The sequence below is a fragment of the Phaeoacremonium minimum genome (genome assembly GCF_000392275.1).
Source record: "Phaeoacremonium minimum UCRPA7 unplaced genomic scaffold PA7_03_scaffold_597, whole genome shotgun sequence".
Taxonomy (NCBI): Eukaryota; Fungi; Ascomycota; class Sordariomycetes; order Togniniales; family Togniniaceae; genus Phaeoacremonium; species Phaeoacremonium minimum.
This window is the reverse complement of record NW_006921499.1, coordinates 262009-279479: the sequence shown is the minus strand read 5'-3', so window position 1 is coordinate 279479 and position 17471 is coordinate 262009. Positions and strand designations below refer to the sequence as shown.

Sequence of the window (17471 nt, the reverse complement as noted above, 5' to 3'; positions counted from 1 at the left end):
CCGGGAATTTGGATGTAAATGATGATGACTCCGCGTCTGAACGATATAGATTTCTTGTACATACTTAGCACACCCACTTTGTTTTGACGTGGGGAGACTTTCATGGGTTAAATATACCCCGGACATCAGACCATACGCCGCGGAAAGACGGACGTTGAGGAGTCTAGGATCGGAAAACCGACAGGAGCATCCCTAGTTAGCTTCAGATATAGCAAAACAGGGCTCACTACTTTCTTCTGGGTGTAGGGTTTCATCTGCGATTGTTGGATTGTGACCTTTTTTTCAATATTGCAGAAATATGGCAGGTGACCGATTGCAGGTGACCAATCTCGTGAATATAGCGAATCGAGGTTTAAGTTCCGGATGCGGGGTCATGTGCCGTGCAGGCTACAAAGGGTGAAATGAGACACCAGGCAAACGCCTCAAACAATTGCTTGACATAAGCTCACACCTTCCAAAACCGAGTCCCTACTCTCGTTTCATTGCCTACTGTATGAATTCTTTGTTGTGGTTATACAAGACTAGCGATGGAAACGCAGGACTGATAATTCCCCGTAGGATTTCACTGTCCCGGAGTTGAGCTTTTTGCCGCCGCAGGGGAGCTGATGCGTTTGACCTGAGATCGGCTTTTCTACTCACACTGGATCAGCGGCAGCCGACGAGGATGCGATCACGGAGATATGCTGCTTCTCGGCAGAAAGCATGCCAACAATGCGTCGATGCCAAGGCGAAATGCGATCGCAGGTTAGGAGGCTGCGCCAGATGCGGACAGCGGAGTTTGGCCTGCACCTATCCCCAGTCATCAACCCCTAGGCGTCATACTCAGCATACTAGTGACCATAACATTTCCAGCTCACGCACACAATTATCTGGATTGAATATCACGTCCGCCAATGACATTGAGACTCAGAGTCCTTCGCATGAATCCCGAGCCGATGGGGGCGTTATAGTTGATCCACCCTTTGTACCAACACGGTCCATATTTAGCAGCCCGCCGGCGAGTACACCGTCAACAGTAGTCGGAACATCTCGAATCTCGGAGACCTCAGGGCTCGATTCAACCACAAAATCAAAGACTTGGGAGCTAATCGATTTCACCCATTGTCAGCTCATTTGCCCGATCAATGTTGATGATATCAAGAATCGCTGGCTCTACCCGTACATTCCTGTGCCTGGACAGACGGCAAAGAATTATCCTCCCGGGGTAACGATTTTCATCTATCGAATTTTCAAGGCATACGCAACTGTCGCAGCTCGCGGGCGTAGCGTGCCGCCATTTGTGCATCATGTCCAAATAGCAGCCCTGTCATCATTCCCTCCTCTTGCTACCTGCCTCAGCCTGGTCCGAATTGGAGAGAAGCCACTGGCGGGCAGTGAAGCCATAGCTGCCGATGTGCTGCAGCGAGAGATGAGCAACTTGTATGAACAACACCAAACGTATGATGACGCGTCGCAGTTGGCCGCGTTCCAAGCTTACCTGATCTATTCAATGGTCTTGTTCTTCCAACTTGGTCAGGGCTCTGGACCAGTACTACGTCAAGCGATGATCAACCTCCAAGAAATTGCGTGCTTGAGTGCACAGCGCGGTCTCATATGCTCAGCAGAGCAGCAGCGTGCTCGACCAAGCTGGGAGGCTTGGATTATGGCAGAGGCAAAACGTCGGACTCTCTACGTGATGTACATGTTCGATAGCGTTCTCTCCGCTCAAGACGGCCTTCCGACATTTCTAGGCACTGAGCTACGAGGATTGCCTGCGCCAGCCAGTAAGGCGCTATGGGAAGCAAAGAGTCGGCGCTCTTGGGAGACAGCATACAATTTACATCTAGCAGAGTGGATTGAGGAGGGCCTTCACATTGATGAGCTATGGCCCGTCCCTCCGGAGGCTGATGAAGAAAAGATTGCCAATACACGCAGCAGAGTGGATCAGTGGTTACAGCATATTGATGAGTTTGGCACAATGCTGTACGCTGTGACAAGTTGCACACACGAAGGCTGAATTTGAATCACCAGAAGTTGAGCCAAAATAGTAAAATCACAATTAAAAGACACGTACTGAAAATTCGCATGTATCCTATTGAACCACCGTTTTAAGACTTTCGAAGCGCTTTCAATGCCTCGTCTACAGAGACGACATTCAACCTCATCTTCGGTAGTAATGCATCAAGCAATATTCTTTTAAAGTCATCAGTCTGATGAGGTGGTAATTCCAATACATTATCGGAAATAACGTAAATATTATAGTCCAAGTCGAATAAACGATAAACGGTGCTCATGACGACGCCAGTGAGGCTCAGTCCCGACTAGAACACAAAGTGTAAGCTAAGCGTTATATGACTTAAGTCGCAGGGTTGACTCACGATGATCACGGTGTCGATTTTCTGAGCCTGAAGAATTTGCTCAAGGCTGTTTCCGGCACCCGCGTACCATCTTGTCTTCTGAAGAACAATGTCATGTTCATCGACGAGAAATCTCGAGTCAATTTGAACCGCTGGTGAGTCTTTGACGAAGTGCGGCCGCATTGTATCAAGCAATTTGACAAAAGGTGTGTCGCCGTCACTGACGAGTTCAGGCTGGGTGCGGTGTGCAAAGAAAAGAGTCGTAAAAATGGTCAGCGGACGTTTTTCTGTTTGATGAACTGCATTATTCCACCGAGTGCAATTAGCAATGAACAATTTGCCTTGGTCAGTATCCTCAATCGCTTCTATCAGAATTGACATCAAATCAAGATTCAAGACCGCGTAGTTTCGGCCAAAGCTTTGGCCTCGCCTGGAGCCAGTCTGCAGTGAATTTTCCATCATGTAGACGAAATGAAGGTGGAGGGTAAAGGAAAGTAAATGTGTCACATGTGGTCGACTTTAATGGAATGGAATATCTAGACTTGTGTTCCCTTTGTGAAGCGTTTCTGTCATTTCAACTCCGGCACGTAAGCCCCACATTGTGCCGTGCCTACCTCTCAAGTCCGGCGCCATTCTTCCTCAGATCCGAGATCCGGTCTAAGCGTGGACATGACGAGAGTGTATATAACTAGTCATTCCACGGCTCAAACAATCTTGTCCCAACGGCCGAAACAGCGACAACCACCAAAGCCTTAAGTCATGACGGCATCGAATCATCAGAAACCAAATCAGATCAATGGTCCAGCCACAACTGAGCCACCAGCTCTCACCGTGAGCGAGCCGTATAGTATATTTGACAAACGACAGAAGGCTCTGATCATCCTCATTGTCTCTGTAGCAGCTACCTGTATGATAGCGAGCTTAATTAAACCCGTAGATTTGATACTGATATGAACATAGTCTCCGGCTTCGCATCGAACATATATTTTCCCGCCCTGCCAACCATTGCCCATGATCTCGATGTCTCGGTCGAACTAATAAATCTCACCGTTACTTCATATCTGATATTCCAAGGAATTGCGCCTAGCTTTTGGGGTCCTATTTCCGACGCAAAAGGCCGCCGGGTTGCGTATTGCTTCACATTTCTCGTGTTTCTGGGAGCCTGTATCGGCCTTGCTGAAACCAAGCACTATGCCTCTCTAGTCGTTCTGAGATGCCTCCAAAGTACCGGAAGTGCGAGTACAATCGCGATCGGAGCAGGTGTAACCGGAGATGTAACAACTCGCGCTGAACGCGGTGGTTTCATGGGCATTTTCCAGGCGGGCTTGCTTGTACCAGTTGCCATCGGTCCTGTGATAGGCGGCGCATTTGCCGGCTCGTTGGGATGGAGGGCTATATTCTGGTTTCTCACCATTTACAGCGGCGTCTTTCTACTCTCCCTCATCCTTCTGTTACCTGAAACTCTGAGATCAGTAGTCGCAAACGGGAGCCGAGTACCGTCGAACGTGTTGATGAAATATCCCCTCTCCGTATACCAAAGGACCACCCGAGTGGAATGGGACAAAAACGTTGAAGTACCTCAACCTGGCCCAAGCAAATCCATCGACATCTTGGGACCGTTCCGCATTCTCATCAGCAAACAAGCAGCTCCAATCATCATTTTCCTGGCCATTTACTATGCAGTCTGGCAGATGAGCATCACTGCGATGTCCACTCTGTTTAAAGATCGTTATGGTCTTGGAGAAACTCAAATTGGCCTGACATTCATTGCCAATGGAGTAGGATCGATGATTGGCACGCTTGTATCTGGGAAAATACTGGATATTGACTATCGCAGGGTTCAGGCCAAGTACCAACAACGTTCTATAGACCTTGATCTCGAACCAAGTGGGACTCAGCTTGATCGAGAAGACGATTTCCCGATTGAAAAAGCCCGGCTTCGCCTGGTCCCGGTATTTGCTCTTCTGCAGTGCGGCTCCATTATTCTCTTTGGATGGACAATTCAATACCCTCATCGTGTCCACATAGCCGTTCCTATCATCTCCACATTCATCACAGGGTGGACAGCGGTCTCTACACAGTCGGTGATTATGACGTATCTTGTCGACATCTTTCCGGATCGCAGCGCAGCAGCTAGTGCAAGCCTGAACCTCGCAAGATGTTTATTCGCCGCTGCAGGGACAAGTTTTGTGATGCCTATGATAAACGGCATTGGTGTGGGATGGGCCTTCTCAGTCTGCGTCGCTGTGCAGCTCCTTGCACTACTTGGCCCAGCTGTGCAGTGGAGATGGGGTGTACGATGGCGGAGGGAGGCAGCGAACGCGAGACTTGTCAAGAATGAAGTCAACACTGGGACACATTAGACGAGCGGATCGATCAAATTAGCTATAAACATCTAGACTCGCTCGACTATCGATAAATCAGAAAACCCAGATGCGAAAATACTACGTTGTGGTTTGACCGATATGTATAGCATGTAAATTAGACTCTTAAAATACGATTCCGTTTAATTCTATCATCAAACACTCCCAGAAGCAACTTTGATGCTGAATGTCATTGGGTTGATACTGCTCTGTGGTGGCTGTGTTGGAGGCCCTGGGGGCACGCTAGCGATGCACAGCTTGAGGCTATGTTTTGGGGTGCCTTAGCGTGCATCCCTGGATAGACGGCTCCCTCATGACAGAGTTCACCTTTATCACAAACTCATCGGAATACACCGACACCTCATTCTTGAATTATGAACTATCGAGTAAAGTCAATGATGTATCATCTGTAACGTCAAAGAATGCATTTGAGATGTTGGCGTCACGAGCACATGCGATTTGATTTAGGGGCGCGGCGCTTAATCTCGCGGGCAGCATTCCGATATGATGCCTTGCCCTCACCGACGGCAATTCGGCTGCTAGAACTGCATCAAGCAGATAAGGATGGGATACGCTGTAGCCTCAGAACCTTCGATATTTCGCAGGCCCCAGCTTATCACGCTCTCTCATACACCTGGGGCTATCCATTGTTATCCTTATCCCGTCCATTGGGCTTACCTGGCTCTCCTCCACGATACACTCGCCGGCGCGCGCCGGCAAGCTCTTGGTCCAATCTCCTGTGGAGTAATGGGACCAATATCCCCGGGCTAGAGACCGGGCAGGATTTACCGTGTTTCCCAATCAAATGTGACGGGCAAGATGTGCTAGTCACGCCAACTCTCTTCGATGCGCTACAGATGCTGTGGACGTCGACTCCCAACATCTCCTCGAGCAGCCCGAAATATTATTGGATTGACGCTTTGTGCGTCGACCAGACTAACACCATTGAGCGCAATGCACAAGTTGCAATGATGGCAAACATCTTTCAAGCTGCCCTCGGAGTTATAGTCTGGCTTGGCATTGAGGACCAGTTCACTGAGGATGCATTCACAACGATCGATCGCCTTGCAGCAATTCCACGGCCAACCTGGGATTCAATTGACTATACTGACTTTTTCAAATCACAATGGCAGTCGAACAAGACAATTGAATCCCCTAGCCACTGGAATTGGCTTGGCTTCCTGGCATTCATCAATAGACCGTGGTTCAAACGTGCGTGGGTAGTCCAAGAGTTGGCGCTGGCTCGCTATGCTCTTCTGGTATGCGGATCGAGAAGTCTGCCTTGGCCAAGACTTGATCATACATTGTCTTTCATTAGGGCAAAGAGGTGGTACCATCATCTTCATACGGAGAAGATCGGGCACATTGACACCGTGAGAATGGAGCCAGGCATTTATGGAGACTTTCTCAAGTCTCGGTCAATATTCCACATGTCTGCTTTTGCACTGGCCCGGACACGAAGATGGGTGGTGGCGAATCGTAAGCAGAATAAAGCTCCAACCACTTTGGAGAAGCTGATTCAAATGCACCGCGAGACGCAAGCAAAGGATCCGAGGGATAAGATTTACGCTTTCATGGGACTCGCCGATACAAAGACTCTGTCCGTTTCTGACCTGCCCAGTCTCGCCGAGCCAGATTACAAACTGCCGGTTCAGGATGTTTACACGAGAGTCACTATAAGTCTCTTGCTATCTAGTGGCGACTTACATCTCCTTTCACATGTCCAAGACTCATCGAGAACAAAACTTCAAGGACTACCTTCATGGGTACCAGATTATAGCGTTCAACTCGTGCCTTATCCTTTGGCGTTTCGTGGCGCCACGGCCTGGTCAGCGTGTGGGAAGCTTGGCTGGATCCCAGATAAGGACGCCATGCTTGAAGGATTGCTAAAAGTAGAAGGATACATGATTGGGAGGGTCGAGGAGACGTCAATTATGCCGTACGAGGCTTCCGATAATGCTACCTGTTGGTCAAGCATTGTCAATCTTGCGATGGGCATGAGTGATTACTATCCTGTCCAAGCCCGACAGCATTTTCCCCAGACACGAATAGAGGCTCTATGGAGGACAATGATGACTGATACGTATTCCCGCAAGCATCCAGCCCCGTCATCATGCGGGATGCTGTTTATCGACTATGTCCTTAACCTCCAAATTCGTCATACACTAACCCCGTGGTCAAACATCGACTTCCAACCGCATCAGACTCCAACGAGAACGCAGACCCCTGCATGGCAGGAATTATTCGCCAAGGAGCCTCTGGATTCTCCCTTTGGTCCAAGGCTTTATCGACAGCGTATGTCTGCCGTCATGGAAGATGTGTTCCGAGGTACCTACTCGCCGATTCAGCTCTCCCAACTTCAGCATGAATTTGATATTGCGAGTGGCAGCCTCCGCAGAATATTCCGCACACACAATGGCCTTCTCGGGACTGGTGCACGATCGCTGAAGCCGGGGGATGAGGTTTGGATTGTTGGAGGAGCACAGGTTCCCCTTATCATGAGGCGTCTGCAAATGGCAACTATCGGCTGGTGGGGGAGTCATACGTCCATGGGATCATGCATCAGCAAGAGGCTCCGAAGGCTCTCTACACTAAGTTTACCCAATTAGTCCTAGAATAGTCTACCTGGCTCATCATCAACAGAGAAAGTAATGACATGAATGAGAACTCGAGAACAGAACTCGGAAGGATTCAACTGCAACAATTCTTGATGATATTGATGTGCAAGTCGGCAAGAATGACACTGCTGTGTTCAAGACAACGAGGCTAGCGCCGTCTTCGTCACATCGTAAAGTTTTCTATGTGGCTGTTCAACATGTGCTACCCACTCATTTCCAAACAGTACAATTCACATTCAGTAGCTGGTGAAATATGAAAACCAACTACCACCAATACAAACGCCGCCGAGCTTCTCGAGGAACCTACAGCACTCTATGACGACACGATTCTAGTGATTCGAGTGGGACTGATATTGCCAAGAACAAGTGCAAGCCTTCAATCTCGGCATGCTCCTTGGCGAAAGCTGAGGCGATCTGCTTCGATGACCAGCTTGTGCCCCATACCACAAAATAACAAGCACGCCTTTGGTCACAAATAAGCAATCTGGGCATTTACGGCCACAAAGCCAAGTCTCGGATTCTCGACATATGCAAATAAGAGCAGGCGCCGTTACCTCGTAAGACATAGCCTTGGGGTCTATGATTACAGCCGCAAGATTCTAGATACAGGTGTAGCATCAGCCTCCCAGCTGTGTATAGCTCTACAGAAGCCCTGCACCAAACTTGGTTCGATAGCCAAGTGTCCAGTCAGGCCGTCAAAGGCCTAAAACAAGATTTGTCTCCACCACTTCTTGCCACGGTCTGGTGAACCATTTGGAAAAGGATTTGCCTCCGGTTGCAAAGATTCTTGACCTTCCTGGGTAGGAAACAACCCGAGTAGTAATGTTCTAGAAAGACCCCCGCATCCAACGGTGGTGCCTAGCGTGGCTTGAACGAACCACTCCGAGCGCGGCAATCTCAGCCCCGACGGATATGGTCGATTACACGGTTGACTCGAGTAGGACAAACTGACTAGCTATGTAATTAATAACTATTAATACTCTTTTCACTCAATTTGCTAGGGATGGCGTCATGGTGCGCGCGGAGTACGCTACGTAACAGAGTGTTCAATAACAGTAAAATCGCCGTGCACTAGGCTATGAAATGGTCAAAGTTCTGGCAACCCAGACCAACTCTTCCCCTGTTAGAAAGAGGCGTGTCAGTTCCCATTGAGTTGCCTCTTGTGAACATCATGATATTTTGGCAACTTACCAAGCCTCGGACTTGGCGCAGAGAAGGTCAAACCATTTCATGCCATAGGGTTGTGTTGCAGGTGCAGGTGTGAATGGTCTTGATGCACGCGTGTGTAATCTTCGATAAGGTCGGCCATCTGATCCGAGCACAGGATGAGGCAACAAATGCCCAGTCTTTCTCAAGCATTGAAGTCGTTCTGGAAGGCCGCCGGTCGCTTGGTAGTACCGGCAGGGCCTGTGTGCTTACGCTGCACAAGTATGTGAGCTAGGCTATATCTGTGATAGCATCAATGTTTTAGGAAGGTCGATAATGATTCTAGCGTGTAACCCCGTACCCAGCGCTTGGCGTTAAGCTTGGCGTTAAGCCTGCGCTTCGCTATCCGTCACTGTGTTGTTGGCGTCACGAGATTTTGATCTCCTCTCGGAGCTTTCATTTGCCATAGCTAGGATCGCAGGGTCCATCAGGAGCTGACAGGTGTGGGCCACCAATGTTCCAAGACTCCTAGACCTGCCAGAATCCGAGAGAAATCGCACTCGCCAAGGCTTCAAGGAACCTGAAGCACCGCGGGGCGCCGCGGGCAACAACCAGCTGCCTGCATCGTACTAGTGAGACACAGACTGCTTCCCTACGTGTAGGATCGATCGATTTGAATTGTCTTTGCTCTTGGAATCGATCCAAGCAAAACGCGCTGCGAATCTCGATATGGACCAGCTGGAGGCTGCCTCATGAAAGGCATTGCAGGATGAGAACATGCGAAAGTATGGTTGATGTTATTCGTGCTACCCCTCACGATCCCTAGCCAGTTCCTCAGCCGGCTGAATTAAAGAAACAAAGCTCACTCGCCCACACGCTCTGCTTGACTCTGCAGTACCTGTAATGTAGGGTCGAGAGGATGGATGCGCATATCGTCGGAATCGTTGATACGTCGATAACAATTCACGGCAAGAGCTTGGCATACCTATGGTGTGAAAGTATTTGCGCCGAGCAGTGGCGATCCTACCGTTCGGATGTTGTCCAAGCTTCCCCCCTGTAGCTTGCCGTGCACCTCCCCATTGACAACCTTGTAGGGAACATGAGGTTCATTTTGCCTGGGGCCCTTGTGTTTGATTAAGTGTTACATGAGGAAGTGCATATTAAATACGCCCCCCAGCCTCTGTCCGTGCCTCTGGACTCCGTCTCCCTCTTTGTCTCTAGCCTCGTGAGGATACACATAACGCGTCACAAGCGCTTGCCTTTGCAGATTGACACTTCATCGGGCTTATCTCGAGCAAGTGCCAGTGCCAATATGACTTCTGTCGGTACTGAGCATGCCATCGAGGCGGCTGCGGCTGACCTCAAGGGTGTGACTCTGGCGGACGAGAAAACGGGTCTTGATGGCCGCCGATCTGAGCATGACTCTGAAGCCGAGACAGTTGTTCCTCCCACGGATGAGGAGTTGCATACCCTACGCAGAATACCTGCACCGATCCCGTGGATCTGCTTTACAATCGCGTTCGTAGAGCTTTGCGAGCGATTTGCTTATTATGGCACAACTGCAGTTAGTAAGTACAGCTCTCTTAGTGGTCTATGGTGGCTCTATATGCTTTAAGATTATTGCTTGTGGTGATGTGAAAAAGCTGACCACAGATAACAGTGACCAACTTCATCCAGAAACCACTACCTATAGGCTCTACCACAGGAAATGATCCTCACCCGAATGGCCGTCCTGGTGCCCTAGGTGCCGGACAACGAGCTTCGACCGGTTTAGTGACATTCAATCGCTTTTGGGCTTACTTCATTCCTCTATTCGGTGGCTGGATTGCCGATACCAGATGGGGCCGCTTCAAGACCATTCATGCTGCCATTGCGATGGCCATGTTTGGCCACATCATCATCATTATCTCGGCCATTCCTGATGTGATCAAGCACAAGAACGGAGCTTTGGGCTGCTTTTCCGTCGGATTGATCTTCTTCGGTATTGGCGTGGGTGGTTTTAAGTAAGTGACTGTCGTTATTTACAATTCGGTTGAGTTTCTTTAGGCTAACACTCGGCAGGCCCAACATCTCGCCACTCATGGCTGAGCAATTGACGGCTAAGCCAATGCACGTCGAGACATTGAGATCTGGTGAACGAGTCATCATTGACCCTGCTCTGACTACTCAGCGAATGTTCATGTATTTTTACCTGTTCATCAACATCGGCTCCATCATTGGACAAATCACCATGGTGTATGCTGAGCGTTACGTTGGCTTCTGGCTATCCTTCACTTTACCAACGTTCATGTTCTGCCTTTGCCCACTTGTCCTTGTGGTGTTTCGCAAGAAGTACACCACTCGACCACCGACAGGGTCTGTTTTGGGCAAGTCTGTGCAGTTGATCCGCTTTGCACTAAAAGGCAAGACTTCTTGGAACCCAAACAAAACGTGAGTGTCTTACTGTGCATGATGTTGGCCTCGCTCATGTCTGACCGCATATTTCTAGTTTGGCGAATATCCGCGACCCGAGTTTTTGGGAGGACGTGAAGCCCTCCCGAGTGGAGAACAAGCCAGCTTGGATGACTTTCGATGACCTCTGGGTTGATGAAGTTGCACGTGGAGTTAAGGCGTGCCTGGTCTTTTCATTCTATCCTCTGTTCTGTGAGTGACGTTAAACAGGCGTGACACCTATTGCACGAGAAGTTGGCTAATACGATATCTTAATCTAGGGCTTGCTTACAACCAGATTGACAACAACTTGGTATCTCAGGCAAATACGATGGAGCTTCACGGCGTGCCGAATGACCTGCTTAACAACTTGAACCCTCTTGGTATCATTATTATGATTCCGATTCTTGACAACATCATTTACCCGCTTCTACGAAAGTTCAAGATCAGATTCAGTCCGCTGAAGCGTATGTGTGCCGGCTTCTTCATTGCCTGCTCTGCTATGATCTGGGCAACTGTGGTCCAGTATTACATCTACAAGCTCGGAGCCTGCGGTCATTACATGAATTCTTGCGATAACCCTGCTCCTCTCAATGTCTGGATTCAAGCCGGCTCATATGTTCTTGTCGGACTTGCTGAGATCATGGCATCTATTACTGGTCTCGAATACGCTTACACCAAGGCACCAGCGAACATGAAGTCTCTAGTTTTTGGTAAGTGCAGCCTGGTGCAAAGGGTGGTGATTAGATTCAGACAGTACTAACAAATGCTGCTTTAGGCTATTACAATTTCACGTCCGCTCTATCTGCCGCCCTTGGCCAGGCGTTTGTCTCGCTCTCCGATGATCCGCTGCTCGTGTGGAACTACGGCTCCGTGGCTATTATTGCTTTTGTGGGCGGTATCCTATTTTGGTGGTTCTTTGTGCGTCCGTGGGATAGTCAAGAAGAAGCAATGAACCTGCTTCAGGAATCTGCATACAAGGGCAACAACCTCGGTGGATATGATAACGAGAAGCTTGCTGACCATGCCGACGAGCCGACTGACCCAGAGCCGGCTCCGACTAAGGTTTCCGGACCGGTTTAATTAAGCGCCGGACTCAACTGAACGGTTTAAGCTCTTGGAAAACTGTACTAGAGGCTCGAGAGGACAAGTGTTATTGGTGGCCTTGTCTCTAGGTGCCGGCCAAATTTGGGAAGAGAAGACCTGCATCCGTGATATCCCGGGGAAAGTTTAGCTAGATGCGAATTGAGCAGTATTCAAAAGTTTGTGGAACTAGACTCTTGATATTCTGAAAACTCGATGTGAATAAGACTGTGGCTAAGGCATGGTTGACACTACCAAAAGGGGTTGTCCTCTTCATCATCGTTGCAACAGGACACCGCCTCATTGGGAATATTTAAACTTGTACAGTATCAAAGTACGAATTTCAAGAGAGATTGTCGTTTGTTCATTCTAGAGCTAAAGGCCTTCTAGCTTCCTCAATACGTAATCATCGAGCCTAAGCGCTGTTCCGTGCCGAGCCCAACTTGCTCTGAATCCATTGGCTTTTAGAGACAGACAGTCGGATCTGCGAGTATGTTAGCATGGTATTAAAGATATCGTGTTAGATCACTTACTCGTTTGCCAAAAACATATAGAAACATTCCCATCACGCAGCTCAAACCGTGCAGTGTACCGACCCAGAAGTACACAACCTTGTAACCGTCGCGACTGATCCATGAATTGATAACAAAAGTCATCGCGAAAGAAAAAATTCCTCGAGCAATCGTCACTGCAGCGTAGCCATCCTGTGCATGTGCCCTGTGACAATCGAGCAGGTAGGTGTTCGAAATCAGGGACTGAATAGAACCTGCAAAGATCGCGAGACCATAAAAGAAGACTGGAGCCATCCAATGCGACTTTGCTTCTAACGACATACCAAAGCCCCAGAATCCCATGAGGCCTAGAATGAAAGCCGGTACTGTCAATACAATGCGGAATTCAGGCTCATAGACACCATGATTCTTCTTGGACATGTATTTCACCGTCCAATCCGATACAGGACCGGGAATGACGTTGCCCAGAGTTGCACCGATGAAGGATGACAGAACAGTCAGTCCAATCTGGGATGTAGTGAAGCTGTATGGTGGCTTGATGAAGATCTGGCCCAAAGCCACGGAGAAAGATGCAGCAAAAGCAACGGAGCATCCATAGGCGAATGATGCCCAAGCCACAGCCGGCAGAAGATAAGCCGTCCATGGAGTAATTAAGGCGCGTGCGAATGACTCGTCACTAAATCGACCATTGTACAACTTAAGGCTTTCCAAGTATGTCTTCTTTTGTTCCACAGGTGTTGCAGCTTCAATATCCTGTTCTTGTCTAATCGCTGACTTCTCCTCAGTTGTGACGCCATTCCCTGTCTTATCGAAAGAGCTTGGAGCATCTGCTTCAGTGCTGCTGTCGTCGGTGATTTCTTCTCTGATATCGATATCTAGCTCACGCCGGCGGTTGTAGGTTGTTTCAGGGCAAGTAAAGAATAATATGATAGTATAGACACCAATGACAATAATCCTGCTCGTCTGCAATTAGCATATTTGATTATCATTGCGGTTCGCTAGCACTCACGTATATGTGAAAGGCCAAACCCATGTTTGAGCCGCAACAATTTGGCTTCCAATTACTTGCCCGATAGCATTGCCTCCAGAGAGAGCATAGTGCCAAAGCGCGAGGTGAACACCTCGCTCGTGCACATAGAACAAATCGCCAACACTCGAACTGACTAGGTACTCGAGGGCAGAAATACCAAGGCCATGAATTGCCCGTCCTACGTACAACCCAACGAGGCTGTGGGATCGGGCGACGACGATAGCATAGCCAATTATAGCAACAATGTTACCTGCAATGAGCACTGGTCGCTTCCCCCAGATACGCGCAGCTGGACTAGTCACGACAGCACTGAAGCCAAGCGTCAAGAGAATGATGCTAACACTGCGGGAGATAGTGGATATATCGGTGTGGAAGTATTTCGCCATCAGTGCATTGGCCGGATTGACAAAGTTGTGAGTGCCGGCCATCAGGCCAGTTCCCATGGACAGAAAAATAGACGTATACCATTTTCTTGCCGTTGACCAATCTGAACACATGGATTAATACTTTACCTCGTCAAGTTATGAGAAAACTGTAACTCACTCAGGGGATCATTTGGAGAATCAGATGGCTGGGGCGCCAGGACGATGTCCGCATTCCGGCCAGTTCCGTGCTTGAGCTGCGCAGTGTTTCGAATACGCAACTCAGCCTCTCGCTGCAAATGCACAGTGCCAGGCACCGGCTCATCACTTTTTGGTTCCAGAATCCAGAGACCCATCCTTGAAACACTGTCTTTGTATCAATGTCAAGCAGTCCTCAATATGGTGAGAATCGATGTGATAACACTTGTATCGATCTTGAATAAGAAAGAAGATCATCCAGCAGATTTACTGATGCGGTTATCTTCTTCTTTTCAATGCAGTCGCGAACACTCAATTCAGGGTCCCAAGAGCGCGGCATCATCACGTCTTCGAAGTTACGCCCCAGGCCAAGCATCGCCCATCATGGGCGAGGCCCACTAACATGTTTACACTTATCCTATTCGAGCTTCACCGAATGGCAGGGCAAAGACATCGACTCAACGATTGACTTATATGCTTGGTAATGAATGTATAGAAAACAAGAACACGAAAGTGCGAGGCGAGGATTCTTCGTCATAATATAGAGGATTGCGTGATAGCAAGCTATCAGGATTTAGTCCCCTTTGTAGTACCCCCGGCAATGGAGCTAACCTCGCCGCCCTGTTTAGACAAGGGCTTCGGCGATGCTAATGTAGACTTCCTGTCAATGCATGCCGCGTTCCAGGTTGTACGCTGCCGAGCTAATGTAGGATCATGTCGTTCGGATGCGTACCGGTTCAATGGTACCGACTTTGCATTATTCCCTAGATTAGATACCTGAAGTGGAAAATCTGGTCCTATTTGTGTACTTTGCTTGCAAGCTCATCACCTAATAGAACAGCTTCCGAGATTTATCTTCAACATTGCTCGTCATTTGGAGATCGTCGAAGGATGAATTTACACCGAGAGGACGCTGGGCGTCGCTTGCTCCCCCATGTTGTTGATGAATTGAGCGAGACTGAACCAGATCATATTCTGTATGAGTTTCCTACAAACAACGACGTCACACTCCCTTTTACAAAGGTCACGGCGCGCGACTATGCGAATGCTATCAATCGCGCCGCCTGGTGGATTGACGACGCCTTAGGCAAGGGTGTCAATTTTCCCGCCATAGGCTACACTGGACCTCAAGATCTAAGATACTTTATTTTCGTTATCGCGGCTGTCAAAACAGGATATAAAATGCTCTATACATCACTTAGAAACAGTGTACAAGGCGACATTGCCGTTGTCGAGGCTGCCGACTGCAGAATCTGGCTGGTCCCCAGCCGAGGGTCGAATGTACAACGCCTGTTGGACCAAAACATTCCATTAAGAAGAGTCCCTATACCCGATCTTGGTGAGCTTCTGGACCGTAAGCCAATTTCACTGTATGAATATAATAAGACGTGGGACACCGGCAAACGAGATCCTTGTTGGGTTTTACACACAAGTGGAAGCACTGGAAACCCTAAGCCAGTATTTCGGTTTTTGGATAGTGCTGCATCTATTGGAGCCAACAATCTGCTCCCTAATATCAATGGTCGTCCCTTATTACTGCACGATTATTACGGGACAAGAGTATACCTGACATTTCCTTTCTTTCATGTGAGTCAAAGTTCTACCGTTTGTACTTGCATGTAAATCTGTCTAATGGCTTATGAAGGCAGCCGGCCTCGCCAACGGGCTCCTTTGGCCACTCTTCCATGGGACAACGGTAATATTTGGGCCCGAAAAACCCGTCGCCCTTGATGTAATGAAAACGGTCATCAGGTGGGCCAAGCCGGATGCTGTATTTACTGCCCCGTCTCTAGTGGAGGAGATCTCTAAAGATGAGGAGTTCCTTAGTATCTTGGATACCGTCAATGCGATCGCTTATGGTGGCGGTCCAGTAAGCAAGGAGGCAGGAAGTCGAATTTGGAAACACACAAAGCTGCGTCTGTCCATTGGCACGACGGAAACTGGATGGCTCCCATGCGTTGAGACAGACGATGAAGACTGGAATTATATCCATCTTCATCCCAATACAGGTTTCGAACTTCAAGACCGTGGTGCGGGTTTGTACGAGCTTATTGCCGTGAGGAAACCAGAATTGGAGATATGGCAGCCTATTTTCTCAACGTTCCCTGATCTCCAACAGTACAATCTCAAAGATCTGTTCTCGAGACACCCAACCAAGCCAGATCTCTATACATACGAGGGGAGGGCGGACAACGTGATTGTTCTCTCAAACGGCGAAAAAGTACAGCCTCACAGCATGGAGTTAACAATAGGGACAAACCCACTAGTTGACTCAGTTATTGTTGCCGGGCAGGGGAGGTTTCAAACCTCTGCCGTGATTCAGCTCGCCAACGGAGATACGCCAAGTAGCCAAGATCAACGAGATGATATTTTGGAACGGCTCTGGCCGACAATTGAAGAAGCAAATGCATCAGCTCCCGCACACGCTAAGCTTCATCGCGAGTTCATCATATTCACTTCCGAAGATAAGCCATTCCTGAAGGCAAGTAAGGGAACTGTGAGAAGGGGTCCCAGTCTGCAACTTTACAAGCCAGAGCTTGACACACTATACTTCCAAGCCGAGTTAGGGCTAAACGGCACGAACGGACTTATGCTCGACTTCTCTAGCAGGGATCGTCTAAAGAGGTCACTGCAGGAACTCTTGGCCGATGCTGCTGTAGCACCAGTCGGCGATGATGATGACCTATTCGCAGTGGCTGGCATGGACTCGCTCCAAGTATTGGCCTTGCGCAGATCTATCTCAAGAAGTATTTCGGATTTGGAAGGAACATCTTCTGAGATTGACCAGGCGATTATTTACCGGAATTCTACGGTAAACCTGTTAGCGCAGGCGCTGTTGGGACTGATTAAGAATAAACACAGACAAAGCGAAGAGTGCTCGGTCGCGAATACTGCCAAAACTGATTTCTCACAAGACCTTTTATCCAAATATCTTGATAATTTACCACAGCTCTCAAATGGATCTAATCAGAATTCTGAAACTTCGAAGGAAAGCGGCCTTGTGATTGTGCTCACAGGGAGTACAGGCTCTCTCGGCTCCTATATCCTAGATGATCTCTTGCGAAGGGACAGAGTGCGCGAAGTTTGGTGTTTAAATCGATCACCAGACGCACAACAGAGACAATTGCGATTGAACTCTGGCCGTGGACTGATAACAGACTTCAGCCCCGACCGTGTACACTTTCGTCATGCTACACTTTCCAGAGACCAGCTCGGGCTTGATCAGATCGATTACAACTACTTAATACAAAATACAACACACATTATCCGTGAGATATATTCTAGTGTGCATCAAAGACGTTGATGATCAGTGCTAATACGATCACAGATACGCAATGGCAGGTTGACTTCAACCTCGCTCTAGCATCATTCGAACCACACATTGCAGGCGTC

The 17471-nt window shown here is 48.7% G+C and overlaps 1 protein-coding gene across 1 annotated transcript; it reads left to right on the top strand.

Annotated features, from left to right (window-relative positions):
- Positions 1–9775: 9775 nt before the first annotated feature.
- On the top strand, positions 9776–11976 carry UCRPA7_8515 (putative oligopeptide transporter protein; the record flags this gene model as incomplete). Its single annotated transcript, XM_007921028.1, has 6 exons — positions 9776–10031; positions 10124–10466; positions 10525–10893; positions 10952–11106; positions 11175–11606; positions 11672–11976. 6 exons carry the CDS (start codon positions 9776–9778, stop codon positions 11974–11976), a joined length of 1860 nt encoding a protein of 619 aa, XP_007919219.1.
- Positions 11977–17471: the final 5495 nt, after the last annotated feature.